This window comes from Dromaius novaehollandiae, chromosome 27, assembly GCF_036370855.1.
Source record: "Dromaius novaehollandiae isolate bDroNov1 chromosome 27, bDroNov1.hap1, whole genome shotgun sequence".
Classification (NCBI taxonomy): Eukaryota; Metazoa; Chordata; class Aves; order Casuariiformes; family Dromaiidae; genus Dromaius; species Dromaius novaehollandiae.
In genome coordinates, this window is record NC_088124.1 from 1,470,140 (window position 1) to 1,489,266 (window position 19,127).

General features: G+C 50.0%; 2 protein-coding genes across 6 annotated transcripts in view; one reads left to right on the top strand and one right to left on the bottom strand.

Annotated features, from left to right (window-relative positions):
* The window catches only part of SYT2 (synaptotagmin 2), a 40,038-nt gene extending 34,618 nt beyond the window's left edge, over window positions 1-5,420 (top strand). For all 4 annotated transcript variants that reach the window (XM_064498034.1, XM_064498037.1, XM_064498035.1 and 1 more), the window contains one exon: window positions 288-5,420. In XM_064498034.1, coding sequence (XP_064354104.1) covers window positions 288-494 — 207 coding nt within the window. In that variant the 3' untranslated portion in view covers window positions 495-5,420. The remainder of the gene's footprint in view (window positions 1-287) is intronic.
* Window positions 5,421-6,771: 1,351 nt separating this feature from the next.
* Window positions 6,772-19,127, bottom strand: part of PPP1R12B (protein phosphatase 1 regulatory subunit 12B) — a 126,458-nt gene continuing 114,102 nt past the window's right edge. For both annotated transcript variants that reach the window (XM_026101219.2, XM_026101221.2), the window contains one exon: window positions 6,772-10,259. In XM_026101219.2, the coding sequence (XP_025957004.2) occupies window positions 10,173-10,259 (87 nt within the window). In that variant the 3' untranslated portion in view covers window positions 6,772-10,172. The remainder of the gene's footprint in view (window positions 10,260-19,127) is intronic.

Sequence of the window (19,127 nt, forward strand, 5' to 3'; positions counted from 1 at the left end):
TGGCCACGTGAGGATGAGCTGGGCTCAGCTGTGGCCTGCAGGCCCTGGGCTCCTTGGGGAAGGACGCATGACCGGAATGGCTCGGTATGAAGCTGAGGACACTGTGGGCATGGAGGGGATCCTGTCCCTAGTATGAGCCATGGTGGGGCTCAGCTTTTCGGCATCTCTGGGATACCTTGCAGAGCTGCCCCAGGGTTTGGGCCAGGCCTTGTAGGCAGCACAGAGGCCGTGGAGCAAGCACAGCCTCTGAGCCTTTCCGCGCCTCTAAAGAAGGCTTCCTCCTTTAGAAAGTGCAGGTGGTCATCACAGTCCTCGATTACGACAAGCTGGGGAAGAATGAAGCCATCGGCAAGATATTCACGGGCTGCAATTCCACGGGCACGGAGCTGCGGCACTGGTCCGACATGCTGGCCAACCCCCGGCGGCCCATTGCCCAGTGGCACTCGCTGAAGCCGGAGGAGGAAGTAGATGCAGCTCTTGGGAAAAACAAATAGGAAGATCTGCCGGCCGGCGCAGCACGGGCCTGTGGACATTTTAAGTGACCCCCGAGCTATCGATACCTCAGTTACGCAATCTTTGGTTTTGTTTTTTGTTTTAAGCTGAAATACCCTTTGAAGGCTGTGGAAGGGTTTTCAGACAGTCCCAATAGCTTCCAGGGGAAGAGGTTAAAGACATGGATGGTTCTTTTTGTTCTTCAGCATCGCTCTGTTCTGCTGCATGACCCATTGCCTCCACATACCATCCCTTCCAGGATGCGAAGCAGCTGTCAGTCCTGGGACCTTCCCAGGTCGCAGCATCACCAGCCCACAGCAACGTTTCCTCCATCCTTCCTCTTGGGTTCAGATGGGGAACCACTGAACGTTGCATGGAGATGATACCAGAGCCTGATAATGTGAGATGACCAGACCCACTGTGCTTGCTTTGGGCATGCATGCCTGTGTGGACATCAAAACGTTGGAGAGACCTGGCTGCCTCCCCTCTCTTGCTCTGCCTCCCTTCCCAGTTGGGAAGGGTGAGAGATGTGGTGTTAGGATGAGAACTGCCGAGTCCCACAGCCATCTCCAGGTTTCGCTTTTTCTGGTGAGAGGTATGCAGAGACCGTGGGAGCCTGCTGCAAATTGTTATCTCAGCAGGGTACCAAGGCTTCTCAGCCCCATCCGGCTGGGGAGATGGTGTTGCAGCAGGCCCTGCATGGGACGCTCGTCTGAGCATAGGTGGCCCCGACACCTTGCTTCGAGGAGAGGCATCGTGGGCTGTGCAGGCAATGGCCGCACCAGGTGGGACCGTGGTGCCCGCCAGACAGAGCCGTGTGCTCCCTCCGGCTGGGCAGGCGCCCTGCAGACTGCCACCGCCTCTGCTGAGTGCTGTCACATCGCCAGAGGCCAGACGAGGCCAGCTGTGGGGTGATTTGCATGTATTTCCCATCATGCTTTGCACTGCCGTATGTCTTCTGAAGACACTTGATTAAAACCTGTGGATCCAGATGCTTCCGTGAGGAAGGTTTCCACCGAGAGGTCTCCAAACGCAAGGAGGGGGAGCAGGCAGCCCCGCGGTGCAGGGCCAAGCTCGGCCCTGGCCATGCCAGTAGCCATCTCTGTGAACTGTAGCCACTCCAAAGGCCAAGAGCATGTCCCCGAGGGGTGGCCCTGCTGTCGGGGGCTGCCCCTCCAGGCAGCCCTGGGAGGATGCTGCCAGAGAGCTGCATCCCCCCCGGGCAACCCCAATGCAGCCCAAACCCTCGGGCAGCCACGGTCCCATGGAGCTCCTGCTGCATCACGGCATCCCACCGCTGAGGCAGCAATGCCCGTGTGGAGGGTGCAAGCGAGGCCATGCCCAACAAGGGACCAAAGACCCCCAAACCCCAGCGAGCAGCTGCTCCACACAAAGCTGTTAGTTGCCAAATGCACCCCTGTTCCTTTGCCCTTCAGGGCTATAAGCCATATCCATGTTGCCAATATTGGCCCTGTCGGGAAAGAGCTTCTCCAGCTGCCTCTTCCCCCGTGGCAGTGCATCTCGCTCTCCTTGCATGTCCCGTACCAGGCACATTAGCTGGAAAGCTAATGCCAGTCCCTGCTGCAGGGGGAGGAACCACTGGCTCTGCCCAGTTCAACCCAGTCTGTACTGCAGCACTGACCAAGTGAGCTGCCATCCTGGCTCCGATTCCCCAGAGGCCTTGCGCTCACCAAGTTTTGCTTTGCTGTCTTGAATGCTGGATGTGTCCTTCATCCTTCGAGCCTGTGGCTGCTCTAAGGCCGTTTCAGCTAAGGTCCCTCTGGCGTTCACCCCAGGCCAAGGAGCCATGGGGTTCCTTGTGTCTCGGCTACCCCTTTGGGGATGAGCTGGCTGGGCCTCTGGCCGAGGTCCCTGCGGCCAGCCCTCCCCTTGCAAGGTCTGCTCAAGTTTATGACGAAGACCCTGGTGGGGAGAGCCTGGTCTGAGTGGCCCTAGTGCTTGGGATTTTTACATTAGGTTGCACAATCAAGTAGCTACCAGCACTGGCTTTTTAGCAAGCAGGACTAGCATTGCAGAAACAGAGCTTTGGGGTGAAGGCGGGGATGTCCCAGGCATTGGGGACATGTCCCTGGGGGACAAGCACACCACCTTGCACAAGGTGGCCAGTCCCACTTGTGCCAGGGGCTGGGCCCTCGGTGCACGGTGCCCAGAGCAGCCTGACCTAAGGGACCAAGTGCCAAAGCTAAGCTCACCCCGACATCATCAGATGCTTCAGCAGCCCCCCTGCAGCACCCGCTCCTGCCCGGGCACGGCCCTGGGGCTCCAGCTCCCCCTCAGGGTGACCACTTGGGGCTGTTGCCCCTGGGCTTGGGCATTCCCTCCTTGTGTTTGATGCTGGGGAGGCTGCACTCGAAATACAGCACCCTCTTTGTCTCCCCCACCTCCTTCTCCACTGGGGGACCACAGCCCCATGGAGAAGTGGAGGGTCCTGGGCGCTTCAGTCCAAGAGGCGGTGGGAGGCCAAGGGGAGGTGGGAGGCCAAGGGGATGTGATCAGCAGCTGAGGAGCAGGTACAGATGATGGAGGCAGACTTGGTGGCAGGCAGGTAGTGGCCACAGGTTGCAGCTCAGGAGGGTCAGGTTGGGCAGCGGGACAAGGCTCTCCCTGGGAGGGAGGTGCAGTCCTGGGACAGGTCTACAATGCGGGAAGAATCTCCATCCTTGAGGGTTTCCAAGCTTGGTTAGCCAAAGCCACTGCCCAGTGTTGGGAATAATCCTGCTCTGAGCATGAGGTTAGATCAGAGACCTCCAGGAACCGCTGGTTGGACCAGAGACCTCCATGAACTGTTTCCACCACCACCTTCTGCTGCACTAGGTTTATGTCCCCAGGCTCAGGACTGCCTGAGGAGCCCCCCGCTCGCCCCGTGGTGCTGCTGTCATCCCAGGCCAGGGCTGCAGCATCTCCCAGTGCCACCCTCGGCTCCAAGCAGGGGCAGCTCCCAGCATAGCCAGTGGGCCATGATGGGGGTCCGAAGGGCTGGTTGAAGAAGGTCGCTGTGGCAGGCAGCCTCACTGAGCTGGCGGGGCACTGCCTGATCCCCCCTGCCGCCGCCGGGGCCATGCGTGAGGTTATTGGGGCTTTGCAGCTCATGCTGTAGGATGGCAGCGGCACAGAGATGAGGGTGGAGATGCCGGTGGGGTTGCCCAGATCCAGGCATGGTGGGAAAGTGAGCGGGGACCCGCAGGGCGACTGAGGCTTTAATTAGTCCCTGTTGCCCGACGGCCATGTCAGAGTGCAAGCAAGGCCCTGCCTGGGGCTGCCCAGCCCATGGAGCCAGAGGGAGAAAGAAAACTGGTATTTTTTTTAATTAGATAGCTGGAAAGATGAGGTGGTGGGTGCTGCTGATGCCACCCGTCTGAGGGCACTTGCAGGAATCGTTCTCGCGAATCAGTCTCGCGGCAAAGACCCGTGCAGCTGGGCACTGGGGTTTTGCTTGGCTTATGTTTATGGGGGGGGAGCAGGGGGGGAGAAGACAACTCTAGGAACTGGTAAGAGCGCTAAAATCCTGTTAGCAGTATGCGAGCAAGCATGGGCCCGCGGCTTTCCGTGGGAAGCAGCGGAGGTGCGCATGCACGCCTGTACACACATGCATACATGCACGCACACGCACACACGCACACGCACACGCACATGCACGCACACACGCACATGCACACGCACACGCACCCTCGGATTTCACGCCGCTCCACCGCGTTGCCCCGGGGTCTCGCAGGGGCCGCGTTGCCCGCGAGAGCAGAATCCCGACCCTGCTGTTTTCCATTCGGACTCTAAGCCTTGGTGGGGGGGGGGAACTGTGACTTTAATACATAATAATTCTTTTTTTTTTTTTTATAAAAAAAGGGAATACAACCAACATATTAAAGCCATCTGCGCTGCCTCTGATCCCCCCTCCCTTAGTTGTGTGTAGTTAATATATGAAGACATAGATATATATACACCATGAACAGTGCATGAGATGCAGCCATATATAACTAGCAGCATGGTTAGAGCCGAGCGCAACGTTGCGAGCTCTGCACCAGTGCTGGCCCGCGCAGCGTGCCCCGGTGAGGCAGGCGTTCCCGGCATGCCCGTGCCCGACCACGTTTCACCCGGCGGGGCAGAGACGGCGGCGAGCAAGAACTCCTCATTGCCCGAGTGCTCTCCACCGTCCCCTTTATTTTCAATTAAAAAAAAAAACAAAATTGTGCAAAAGACGAAAATACGCCAAGAAACAAAGCATGCCTAGGCCCAATCCAGCCCTCGGCGGGTGAGCCGTCACCGACGCAGCCGTGACTTCCATGTGTGTCTTGTGCCTGTATCTTGTCGCCTTTATCCCATGGCCGGGTAGCGGCACCATCGTGGCTTCGGCGTCCTGTGTCGTGTTGGTGCGTTTCACCGTCAAAGCAACTTTAGAAGCCATATGAGACCCCGGCGCGGCGGGACCCGGCGGGGAAGGGCCCGCGGGGCTGGGAAGGGGCAGCGCTTTCTCCTCCCGCTGGCGGCATCTCCAGACTGGAAGGGCTGGGATACGGCGAGGAGCTCACGGTGAAAAGGCCTTTCCGGAGCTGCCTGGGTCATTTTGGAGCATCTGCTGCAAGGGACTGGTCGAGCGTCCAGTTTCGGCGAGGGGGAAAGACCTGCCGCTTTCTTCCCTGGCCGCACCTGAAGCACCCAGCGTCCAAACGGCCCAGCTCGTGCCGGCGGCTGCCGAGCCGGGCGAGACCCCGCGCAGCCCCTCGTGGCCCTCGGTGCCGCTCTGCCACCCGGCGCGTTGTCCCCGTCCTGGTCTCCGCAGCGCTCAGCTCCGGCAGGAAGCTGCTTTTAACGCCCCTTCCTCTCGTGTGGACTCTCTGTCGGTTCTGTCTCTATGTTGAATCGTTATTTTGTAACAATATCTGTCTCCTTATTAAAGAAACGAGCTGAAAGGAGCCCCCTTGCCCTGGTTGCTCTTGCTTGCGGGGCGTCGGTGGGGAAGGCCAGGCCTCAAGCCGGGGGCCGAGGAGGGATGGTGGAGCAAGGGGAGCCCTGCGCGGGGCCTTGGGAGCTGGGCACGGGCTATCCTGCAGCCCCGACCCCCCAAAACACGTGCACGGGCTCACACACACGCACATTTCCCCCCCCGGCCCGCCGTCCGAGCGGTTTGAGCCCACGTCTCAGTTCAGCGTGGCTGGTGAGACGTCCAAGGTCACCACCAAGCTCTTCGCGGCTGAACTCCTCTAGTTTGGTCCTTAAGTTCACATTAAGTTCACATTTAGGACCCATATTCATGCCCTACTTTGCTGGACACCCATAAGCCCCCAGGGAAAGCGCTCAAGCTGCAATAACCAGCTTTGAAGACCGCACTACCTACATAGAGCTTTCTAGCAACCTCACTTTAGACACGTTTGAAGATGTGGGCTGCACCGCTCACATCTTTGCTATGGGTTCATCCTAACTAAGCTCCCACGTGGAGCAAAAGTAGGGCTCCAGCATTGCAGAGGGCAAACGCGTTAAAAGGGAGCTGGGCCTGGAGTATGTCTCCAGGAGTTGGCAAGAAAATGCTTGGCCATTTTAGTATTTTTGCTTTCAGCTTCAAAAACTCCTCTAATTCCTATTTAAAAATGATGTCGGGAACGCTTCTTCCCCATCCATGCCCCAAAAGGCTTCCCGCATTTCAGTTCAGATGTGACCCTGCCCTGTGTGCCTTATAACCAAGCTGGAGGGATTTGGGGGACATACCTCCCCAATTCCTTCTTTTGAGCTTTCCCTAAACATGTACATGGGGTGTGGAAAGGTGTCTTTCTCGTGTCACAACTGCACAAGGTGCACAGCTCCAGAGCAATTCTGCTTTCAAAGACGATGGCTACTGTTGTGCTATGGGAATGTTGAAAAGAGCAAGGCTTCGCAAGCTAAACAACTAACTTGCAGCAGCTTCCCCCTTTTGGCCTCCAGGTCAGTGCTGACGTTTAATTTGATCTGGGACGATGCTCTCGTAGCGAGACCACGACAGCAAGAATCCAGACTTGCAGGCTGCCCTCAAGAGACAGATGCCCAGATACTTGTAATGCAAAACATACGCCGAATAAAGCGGCTGGAGAAAACGGGGACGTACGGAAAAAATGAAGAGCGCACACAATGATTTCTGTGCCTTTAGTTTTGTTGCTCAAGTTACAGGTTAACTAACCCAACTGGCCGGACTCGCTGCCCCCACGTGCTGCCGGGAGCCCATGGCCATCTCCGTTCCTCATCCAAACTCATCACTTGGTTCTTTTTAGAGAAAGACGGAAACAAAGTCAAAGCTTCTATTTTATCAACTCTTATTTTATTCATTTATAAATACTGTTGTGTTTACAAGCATCATAGATGTGAATATTATTCCCAAACTTTCAAACACGTAATACTTATAATACTATATAACAACAACCAGTAAAACAAATCATTCATCTCAGGGTTTGAAAGGCCACTCAAAGTTGCATAAAAATACATTCTCTCCCCATCTCATAAGCTAGTCCTGCTTTCTCCAAGGAGTTTATTTACAAAGAGCCATCAAACTTGCAGCCACAATAGGTGGGTTCACCCCAAGCAATAAAAATGAATTCACCCCAAGCAATTGCTTAGAAAAAAGCTTCCGTGCTCTCCAATGGAGAGCACCTCTGGCAAATGCTCCGGATTCAAATAGGGATCAGTTTTAAAAACTGCTTGCTTTGCACTCTGTCCCAAGTGCAGAACGCAAGGCATCCTATTATATCATCTCCTCAGTGCACTGGTTATGTCAGACATGGTTAACAGAGACCAAAAGTCATTCGCAAGAATTTGGTTTTCAATTACATAGTTACCATGAAATACTCACAGCTTTGGCTAGTCGCTGAGACTAAACTGTTGGTGGGTCCTATACCCTAGTCAGAGCTTAGGATGCTAATCCAGTGCTAAGCAGACACTTCATCTAAAGTGGTTTGGCTTTGAAAGGTGCCACGCAGAGGAATTCAGCCTTTTGCACCCTTTGCATATTGTTCCTTAGGATAAAACACAATGAGTTGCCTGGTAGGAAGGGGCAAAATGTCAGTGCAGGATGGATTTGTCAGAACGGGTTGAACCCTCTCCCTAAACAGGTACCAGGTTTCTTCACACCTCCAGGGACCTGCCTTGTGAGAAGAACAGGATCTTTATTCTGCAGTCTTGTCCCTTGTCCTGCTGGGCACACACAATCCGAGTTTCACGTGTTGGCATGCCAGCACTGCTCACGGCCAAGATGAACGACAGCAGCAGCCCCAGCAGGTGAACACCTTCGTCTTCACACAGCACAGAAGTGACGGGACTCCTGTCACGTTTAGAGCCGAGAAAGCCCAAGTCTGAAGCAAGGAGTGGGCCGTAAAGAGGGAACATCGAGAAATGCAGAAGTACTTACATAAAGAGTGCGCCAAGAGGGAAAGGCGTGCAGAAAAAGCATTGACCAGGTTTCAAGACTTAAAGCTGTTAAATATAGCAGGGTTAAAATAACGTAATAAAAAAGGATGCCCGGATTAGGCAGTGCTCTGCAGAAACCCTGATGCCGTTAACCAGCTTTGGTCTCTTCCTCCCCAAAGCACAGCAGCAGAGGGAGCGCTTCAGCGTACCAGGAGAAATGGCATCTCGTGCCATGCACAAGTAACTCCACTGGCTGAGCGGTGGAAGAGGAAGCTCTGTCCAGACCTGCCCTGGGAAAAACTGGCAGCTCTAACAAGAACTAGAGAGGTGGAGGCAGGCAGGATGGGGAGGGGAAGGGAAAAAAATTGAGAATTAAAACAAAAAAAAACCAAGGGAGAGGAAAATTAACATACTTTCTGAAGCACTAGCCAGTGAAAGGTTCCAAAAAGCCCAGGACAGTGTTAGAGAGAAATTTTACCCTGTTGAGCAAGCTCAGGAATTATGCTCGTGTTCAAGTATCATATCTATATCGCTCATAGCCGAAAGATCCCTACCAGCCCTGCAGGATCCACAGGCCAAAAGTCAGCAGAAGCACCTGGGAACGTAGGTAACATTTCTTCACGGTGACCTACAAGTTCAATGACTGTGACCCTAATTCTCAGCCATGCAGAGCAGGGAAATCAAAGGACACAGGAAATGAAAGGCCATGTATGTATGTAAGTGGATGGGAAAGAGGTTTGGATACAGCAAGAAGTCTCTGAAAAGGAAAGGTCTCTTGCGAGGAGTCTATTAAGAGGAAGCTCAACAGATTTGATGACAGGTTACTGCTGCTATCATCAAAATCACAGAGTACATGGAGGAGTCACTGTCTAAATGCCCATAGAGTGAACAATTTCAAACTGTTCTGAGTGCGAATAACACAAAAGAGCTTTTTGAGGTCTCCTTCAAGGTCAAGTCTTACTGCGAGCTTCTGACCAGTTAAAAGACTTTTATCCTAGAGATACAGTTACCAGCATGCCCAAGGATAGGTCCTTCCTGCCACTCCGATACCAGTGCACCCACACCTTTGCAAGACATGCAGGAGGCCAAATGGTCCCTGCTTCATGTTCTTCTGCCTTGAAACTGGCTGTGTGAGGTTTTCTCACCAATGGATGGGTGGGTGAAGCTGGCCTCTGGCATTCCCTCTCTCATCTCCATTCCCTAGAAACGAAACAGCGCTGCATTTCCTTTGGTTAGCCTCACGTTGAACATCAAAGCAAAATACCTGAAATATCTGACCGGACTCCTCTACAGGGCTCTTCCTCCATGTAACAGTTTATCAGGAAGATGTTCCAGACCACTGTCAGGAAAGGGAGGCTGGGTTCTTGTGCGGACACAGTTCCCTGCAAGGTGATTCACGCTCAAATGTAATGTAGGCACATGAAAGTCGCAGATGACCTCTAATGGTTTAAGCTCCTCCTTTGGGAACCTTGGCAAGTTTCTGTGATATATCCTATTCCAAGGGGCAAGAGTCCAGATGCAATTAGCAGATGCTACTAACTGCACAGTAACTGAGATAGGAGCCCTGGAAGGATGCAGCATGATACCTCATCACCCAGGCTGCAGAGGAAAAGCCAGGTGAGAAATAAGGGGTCTGATGCTGAGATTCAGCACTGATGTCACTGAACAGATTCAAAATCTTACATTAAATAGAAAGACTCGGTCTACTGGGGTAAGGGGAGAACGAGATCTCTGTGCAAAGCAGCTCTCATCAGTCTGTCTCAGAAATCAGCCCCGGTGTCTTTCACAGCATCACGTTTTAACCAGAGTCCCACATTTCACATGGGCAGCTGACATGCGTCCGCAGAGTCACAGCTCCTGTTCACATTTCCCACCTACACAGGGCTTGGACATGCTCGATTAGTTCTTCAGGTATTTCTGCATCACTTTTAAAAGTAGAAGCTACCTACTCCAGACTGGAGTCCAACACCAAACACTGGGCTTTTGGAAAAAAAAAAAGTTTTGGCAGCTCAAACCCAGTCCTCATGTTTCTCTTCTCCCTTGAATAAAATGTCCGAGATACCACAACATGCTTAAATTAAAAATAATAAAATGGCAGGGGCGTGTGTTGTGGGGGAAGGAAGGGCAGTAAGGGAATGTACAGCAAAGGGCAGGGCAAGGCAGGCGTGACAGATTGATCCCATGGCTGAAATGCTTGCTGTACTTTTGACAGGAGGAAAAGAGGTGGGGAGGGCTTGGTGGCAGGGTTGGCAGCTTGTGTAGGACACCCCTCTTCATCCTGCCTTTGCTCAGGCTTCCTATTTGGAGAGCTTGCTGATGACCCGAATGAGTGCTCCGTTTTCGTCTTTCAGCCTTTGATTGTCTGACTTCAGCTCCGTCAAAATCTGCACAAAGACAAAGACAAGGCAGGGTTACACCTCGCGGCACGGCTGGCTGGAAAAGCCCGACGGCTCGGAGGAGAAAGCAGCAGGGAGAAGGGGAGTTAAGCCACATCCACAGAGCCACGGCAGCAATCGGCTGCTCGGCTCGCGTCCTTCTCGAGATCGGTGTGCCAAAGAAGCGTGCAGGGCTTTCTTTGCTGTACACCCGTCATCCACCGCTCTTATAGTGCTCAGGATTTTTCCAAATTGTTGGTAATTTCTCCGTAATGTCTCCATGTTTTTTAAGGCCTGGCTTTCAGAGAGACGTAAGGGTGGAGGGGTCAAGGGGAGCCTGGAGCCCAGGAGCCAAGAAAGCCCTTGGTGAGAAGCGGTGCCACTGCCCCAGCATTAAGTCAGGACCAGGCTGGGAGGGCAGGAACCTTTTCTGAGTTGTCCCATCCCCAACCTGTTCCCAGTGTCTAATTAGGGCTCAGCAGAAAAGCAAACCGTCAAGACATTTTTCCCGGATCATTTTTTCAATGTTGCCAGGACTATAGAGGAAAGCAAAGGTGTGAAAATTTTTTCTGCTTTGGATTTCTGACTCAAAACTGGACTAACTCTGTTTTGCAAAACCTCTTTAGAATAAAAACAAGTCTCTTTGGGATCCCAGAGATACTTAATGCAGATGCTCATGCCACAGCTAAAAGACTGGTAGAACATACTGACATGGGAGATACCGCAATGGTGCTCAATGTTTAATACTGGAGTTAAAACAGGGGCTGCAACAAAGACAAAAATTAGGGTGCTTTTTATTGGAAATACAGGAAGAAATAACTCTGACAAACCTTTCAAGCATTTCTTATTGGCCAAACAAGCCCCAGTCCCCACGTTTCCCACACTGTAGGTGGGTGATCTTCAGTGAATGGCTCACCGGATGGGACTGTCCCCATCCATTCAGGAACTGGAAGGAAACCCAACCTGGCCTGTCTCAGGGTGTACCAAGAAAGGTGTAACTCTCATTACAGGATATCAGCAGCCCTGAGGGCAACTGGCAGCAGATCCTGCTGGAACAAGCTAGGATGATGTGGGGTCACATGCAGGCACAAACAACCCTGGCATAAGCACAGTGACAACTTATCTACATCGATACAGATCTTAGAGACACCAGAATTCCCCCAAATACAAATCCCAGCTGTTGTTCCTCAGCAGAACAACACTATCCTCTCCGCTCAGGCGTGCAGATCTGCTTCTGATCACAAACCATCCCAGCCACCTCATTTGCACCTCCTCCGTTACCACTGCTACGCAATCAGGCAGCTCTCCAGCGGGAATGCCATCACACACTGTTCCCGCTTGAGCAATTCCCTCTTTTAACCGTCAAGCCAAGACATGCTTGCGTGGCCCGAATGCACTCCGTGCACCCCACCCCTACAGCCACACCTGGCGTTCAATGCTCTCAATGGAAGGTTTTGCAAGAAAAAGAGGAGGGAGAGAAGTGCAGAATGGCAACGCACTGGGGAGAGGGCAAAACTTAGTGATGGGCTGGATGGAGCTTCAGCTAGTGATTTGTGTCCTTTCCAAAATGTGTCGCATTGGTCTCAGCATTGGTGCTACAGGGAAATTTCCATGACAGGGATCATTAGGGAAAGAGAAGTGACTCATGATGCAATTTCCCACTGCCAAAACAAAGCATCACCCGTCACCCAAGTGCCAAGGAATGCAGTGAAATAGGGAAAGCATTTGCTGTCTCACTGCGTATCCCTCCATTTGCTCCTGAGCTTCATCTAAAACTCACCACAAAGCATGGTGCCTTCAAGTCTAGTGCGCTGGAGTAATTTTAACCCCCTGTCGCAGTCTGCAGACGGACTGAAGACTGCTTGGGGTGCCCTGCAGTCTTGAACACGTCCATCGCTCTAATAAGATAGTGCTCTGAAATCCTGCCATTTGTTCCTTGGCTTTGGAAGAGACAATTCTGCCACAGGTTCCCATGAGCAACATCAGAGAGCAACAACTCAAATTTTACAGCTTACTGGGAACTCCGATGTTGGCTGCCTTTTGGAAGCATGCTTCAGTGCAACTTTGCTGATTAACTGGAACTTTGCTGATTAACTGGAAGCAAGGAACGTAACCAAGTGCAAAGCAAATACTTCTTCAAAAGTTTCATGGCCGTAGCGTGACTCCATCAGTTTACAGGGAAGCTTTCTGAAAGCTAAAACCAAACTTGTGAAATTTCATTCCTCCCACGAGCAGGAAAATTATGTGGATTTTAGAAAACGAGCTCCTTTAAAAAGTGGCACTGCTGCTGTGCAGTAGTAAACCTGTCACAGTTTCAAACAGCGGTATTACTGCACAGCTACGATGTCTAAGGACCCAAGCGAGACAAGGTTTACAGGTAACAGTAATACCCTTTATTAGATCTACTAGAAGAGATTAAAAAAAAAAAAAACAGATGAGCTTGCAGACACACAACCCTGCTTCAGCTCGGACCCAGAAGCAGTAAACTGCAAAGCTATACACAAGTTATTAATGCTTATATATGTCTCAGCTAGCCTGCCTGAGAGAAAAGGTGGTGGCACCTTCAGAGTAGAGAGGATATTAGCCGGGGAGAGGCGATAATGTGATTATATCCTAGCAGAAAAAGAAAAATGGGTGACTTAAAGTTTGCAAAATACTATTTCCCTGAGTCTGGAAGTATTTTGGTCAATTCTCCCTCTCAGATCTCAAAGCAAGGTAGGCAAGAGAATAACTTAAAGTCACTGCTTATGATAGCAAGTAAGTCAGTGAAAAATTCAAGAATGCTTTTGCAGATTTAAACTAGAAAGATGGTGAGATCATTGAATGTGACCATCTGCACTATTCAGACCACAAAACATTAAACACCCACGTATTCAGCCCAAAAGCATGTGTATGATAAAACACTTTGTCTTGATTTGAGACTCCTGGAAATGGGAAGCCACAACTCCCCTGGTGGGTTTGTTTCTATGATTAATCATTTTTGGTATAATTTGTATTCTAAGAATAGATTTTTTTTCATACCCTAGTGCCACTTCCAGCCCACTAGAGCATACTGCTGCTTCGTTTCTTTAAATAAAATAGCTGTCTGAAGGGGCCTGAATATCTCCCTACTAACCTGCAAAACACAGGTAGGGCTTGGAGGAAGAAATATTTTCTGTTCTACTTCAGCCCTGAACCAAAGATGCATCGAGAAAGGATGAAATTTCACTGCATTACATGTGAGCATAAACCTTACGGAAGGCTCATCCTTGGATTTCAAACACTAATTATCCTGCGGTGAATTTAAAACACACGGTGAAAAAAGAAAAAGCATCTGGTCTGCATCCTATCTCTTCAGCTTCCTTGTAGCCAGACCGCAGAAGGCAGAGGAGATGCTGCAGCACATAAATTCAGAGTAAAAAACCTTTCTTTAAAATGGGGGAAGGAAATTGTTTCCTCACTCAAGTGATCAAGAAAGTCTGTTGAGAACTGCCCAGCTCTGGGTTTTCTTAAAATCGCCTTTCCGTCTGAAACATGCATATTTCATAATATCCCTAGAAATGCATTAAATTGTTAATTCTGGCTTTGGATAACCTTATTTGCTAGGCGCCGGCTTCTCACTGAACTAAGCCAAATTAAATAAGAGTTCTATTATGACCAGAGACATACCATAAAACACACCTATTTTGAGATAAAATAACGGGGAAGGGGACGCTGGATAATCTACTGGCACTTACAAGCCACCCCAAAGCCATTTGCCAGTGTTAAGTCACCGGGAAGCAGTTGATCTCCTGCTCCTCAGCAGCTTTTTTGGTGCCATCCACTCCAACATCTACTCTTTACGCCTCTGCGTGAGAGGGGGTGAACACGTCCTCCTAGACCTCTCGGGGATGATGTGCACCACAGGGAAAACGCGGCTCCCTCGATGTCGGTGGTTAGTAAAATGGCCAAGCTCAGCATCTTCCAAGCAGAGCCAAAATCAGCACAACTAAATGCAAACGCCGAGACCCTCTGCCCAAATGGGGAGATAACACCATGCTTTTGGCTTTTTGGCTGCCAAAGGATCCTTTGCCACATGCCAGTTTGGAGCCATAAGCTTCATCAGACACCCTCGCGAGCAACGAGGCAGGGGAACAGCTCGGACAAGAAGAGCGGAGACCTGCCTGGACGAGTGGAAGAGGGAGGCGAGATGAGCCGGAGGGAAAGCAGCTACAGCTCCTCTGATTCGGGGGGCTTGGCAGACACTGAGAGTCTGGCCACGACCCGGGTCAGAGCCCTGTTTTCAGTCAGCAGTTGCTCATTCATCTGCCTCAGAGAGTGAATCTGTTTGAGCTGGTGGAGATTCTGCAGAGAGTGACAGGAGGGGACAGAAAAAATACACAGAAAACACACCACGAGGACAAAAGGGCACAGAAACGTGAATTTAGTTCACAAGCAGTAAAGAAGGAAGAATAAAAAAAAAAATTAGCAGCAGCCGAGTGCAAGACGGGCAGCAGCTCGGATGCACGCAAGGAAAACCCTACAACACGCCGAGGACACCTCAGCCTTCAGAAAGGTCTAGCAAAGGGGTTTCCCACCACAAAGCAGGGTGGTCTCTTGCGGGTTATATTTCAGTTTACTGAGCTTCTGAGCTCCACCAGCACATAGCTCCTCAACTCATGAACTACTAGAACTGCCACGCTGGCTTATCAACTACCCGGGCTTTGAAATCACTGGTGGCAATTGTGAATTTCTTTAAAACTCTTTTATGTTCATATGCTTCTAAAAGCCAAAGCAGTCTTGTGTAGCAAAGAGTGGTTACAGCTTCACGGGAGGTTTTAAAATGCACGCAGATTGAAGCGCCTAAAAGTGTCCCTGTCCTACAGTACATCACCGAGACACATATCGCATCTGCTCACATCCCTCTTCGCGGTGCCACCTGAATTACAGCTCTGATGTCGGCTCCGTTTTCGGTCCTGCCAAAAGGTGTGCGTATATCTGTTTTTCCATATATCCCTGCCCAGATTCAACTCTTCTCTGTCACCAGGCTAAATTTATCTCTGCTCTTCGGAGGTGAAAAGTTAGGGATTTAAACCACCCATTGGAACTAGGGGAGCTTGAACAACAGCATCTTAAAGGGGAGGCGTATGGAAACACGACAATCTTAGTTACAAAAGGAACAGGCAAAGGACACTGCAGAAATAAAGCCCCGAAAGGCAGGGTTAGCACAGCTATAGCTGCAACGGGAAGATACAGAACATAAAGGCAATGCAGAAGGTAAAACAGTAAAGCAGTAAAAGCCACATGGACATCAGCCATTTTTTTGGTAGATGGAAGACTTTTTCCCAGTGACACTAAAGCAAAATCATACGCTGGGCATTTATACCCATGGCAAGTGCCAGGAAATACTGGAGAGCTGCTTTCTGGGCAGCTCTGTCCCTCCTTCCTCCTGACAACGAGTCCGGCAGCGGGAGCACAGACACTGAGCAGAGGGAATGGAGGAAGGGAAACATCTGCAAGAAGAGTAATCCTGAGTTCAAGCGAAAAAAACCCCACCCCTAGCTTGCAACCAAAGCGGTGTCCATCCTGTCCACAAACTGATGGGCTCCTCCCTGCACGCGCTTGAGACAGCAGGGAGGAGACGAAGGGAGGGATCTACTGGGAAATGAACTCATTTTTTAGCATTTTAGTCAACACAAGGCACTTAAAGAGAGGTCGCTATTTGTGGGACTAAGCAAACTTTCCTTAACCAGCAGTACTGTTGATACATCTGTTGTGAGGTGAAGAACTTGCACCCAACTTGCATGACACGGACCTGGCTACCGTTACCAAGGGACTCGCTGCATCCTGGCACCGTTTGGTCCCAGGGGTCCTACCTGTACAAAAGAGACGTATTCCACGTAGCCTCTGCCCTTCAGCTCAGTTCTAACTACTCAAAACCACTACCTTTATGCCCAGCTAAGGAATTAAGATATCTTATCTAAAAGCCTTGCAAAACCAACCAAAGCAACACCGATGACGCCAGGAAGTTGGCTAAAAAGTTGCCTACTGCTACTTACCCTTCCATGTTAACCAGTCCTATCAATGTCAGCCTCCATCAAACTTTTGACGCCAGATAAAGCGAGAGGTCCTGAGATAGAGCTATGACTGGCAGACTGCCAAAAGCTTCAGAAAAATCTTACTGGTGCGATTCATTTTTTTTTTTCTACCAGATTTTAGTTCATCTATCCATCACTTAATCTACCCTATCTGTGCAGGCTCCCACTGAGGTCAGTGAGGCAGTATTCATCACAGTCTTGGAGGTGTCAATCTTGTGATGAATTACACCCCGGAGAAGCAGGAGGAAGATTCATACCGGAAGAGCCTTCCCTTTTCGTGCTATCACAGGTTATAAAAACCCTCTGTTTAATGGCAGAGAACTCAGTTGAGCATCTGGCTGGCAGAAAACATCAAAGACCTAAACATATGTGGAATGGGGTGCAGTGAGATGTAAGATGGAAAGGATGATGATTGTTTCAGAGACCACCTGTATTTTTCAATATAGCACTAAACTTCCAAATAGCAGGATCAAACACAGCTCAGCGTCAGCATGCTGCGGCAGGCAATAACAGGATCATCTATGCCGAAATGCGTGTGCGCTCCAGCTAGGACAGCCTTCTACTTATCATTCTTAGTGAAAACTAGCAATGGCCGGAAAGCTGGGCCTGACGCCAAAGGCAAAGACCAGAACCTGGACGATACCGCTGTGACTGCTTATCACTCTGCTTGATCCTTGCACTACAGAAGCCAGCTTCTCGGTTCAGCCTTCAATTTCGTGCCTGCCACACGAGGGGAAATAAAAATGCCCAAAGCACGCATAATGCACAAGGCCAGGAGGTGCAGTGCTGCCACAGGATAAAGAAGCTTCTGTGACCTTCAAGGAAAATTGCAATGTTAAGTTGGGACTTCAGGCACTTGGCACTGCATTCAGTTCAGCGCAAATGCAATTTTTTTCTCCTTCCTTTGCCAAGTTCCTGTATCTCCAGCCAAATTCTGGGATCGCCTAGGAAAATGCAGTACTATTCCATCACCTTTGCAAAAGCAGGTCTGCAGGAGCAACTCTAGCACCAATGAGTCCTTTGAGATCACTTATTTCATCCCACTCCTCTCCATTTTTTGATTGCTTCATTAGTGGTGGTTAAACTCACACAAGGGACAAAGATCATTATCTCAAACATAGGATGAAGTACAAAGTATTTCTGTCACAGAAGCCCAGGATTTTCCTGTAACCTGTGCCTCCTCTTCCTAAGAAGTCAGCTGCAAGGAGAGGAAAACCTTTCACGTCGCTCTGGCCAGGCACCTGATACACAGAACTGGACATAGTGCTAGACACAGACACCCCAGAATCAAGAAACTTCATGTGGGCCATGATAGCTTGATTCAATTCAAGGACTAGTGGGAAAAATGCTGAAAACTGCAGTATTCCCATGAGATGTCTGCTAATTTCCCCTCCGTGCTCTCCACGTTAAATGCAACTAGTGGATTTGCTTAAGTTACTTCTTCCTTCTGATTTTGCTCAATAGCTATCCAATTAGCCGAAGTAACCGGAATGCATGTCTAAGCGGAGTTAATAGATTTGTTTTCATGGTGTCACATATACAATTGGGATTAACGCAGATATTCTTTGGAGGTTATGTCAATCTGTACAAACAGAACAGGGCTGATCCTCTCACTTCAAGGCAAGATGTAAGTGGACACAGAAAGTCCGCTTTCCTTATGGACTTGAGCACAGGCGAGCTTTGTCCGATTTAACATTATTTTTCTTCAGAGACTTTAAAATCCTTTTTATTGAGTGGCTGTCAAGAAAGAAATGCCACAGAGCACACAGCAACTGATCACATGCTCAAGTTTTTGCAAAGAGTAGTGGAAATGTAGCAGGACCCCAGAAGAGATCTTTTCAAATTTCACGTCTATTTATTCTACTAACAAAAGGCTACTTTGGTTGTTTTATGCCGTAGGAACACAGTAAAGAGTAAGTGTCACTCTAAGGGATCTGCTACCTCATTATCAGCTTTGGGGTCTTTTGCTAATAGCAAATACATTGGTTAGACCAAAGGCTCTTATAGCTCATGTCCTGTCTCCAACAGTGACCAGCAGCTTCGGGGACAATATAAGAACAAGACAAACTTCTAGCAGTGTTTTTCCCATTGCACCATCTTGGTTTCCACCAACCTGCAGCTCCGGGCTACCTGAGCCAGAGGCAGTTTCTGTGCATCCCACAGTCCCCACAGGCACCTTCTCTCATTAATTGCTTTCTGAACCAATGTAAATGTTCAAAACTGAAAGGCCACTAGAGGACACCAATTTGTCTTTTTACTCCATGGACAGAGCTGGTTTTTGGTGTGATCAACATGGCTAAAGAAATGTTTTTTCCTGCTGAAAAATATGCAAACTCTTATTGTCTGTGTTTTCTCTTGAAGGTCATATTTTTGTATTTACAGAAAAGTCTCTCTGGAGCTAAAAGCTGTTGAGTGAACACAGAATATGAAATCCGGGCACATTCAGTCCTTTCTCCTTCCCCTTCTAGCTAATACGTCCGCATTTATTTTCTGCTCTTCAAAAGAACAAGAGAGCCTTTACAGTAAGGCTCCAGCAAATCGTTCTGTTACTTATTGCAGTAGAAGAACGCAGCACAAGCCAACGGCTCCTCTCAAAGATGTGCGCATGGTTTCTTCAAACAGAAACGTAAAGTTGGAACCTCTTCCAGGACGGCAGGAAATAATTTCCATCAGTGCACTGGGTTGGGAGAGGTCAGTGCTCTCAGCCCTGAGCAGGATCCTTCCTTGCTAAAGGGAGGCAGCTTGGTCCCACCTGGATCACGCTCAAAGGGAACGAAACCACAAGGCACAGAACAAAGAGCATTCGGTGAATACGAGCATT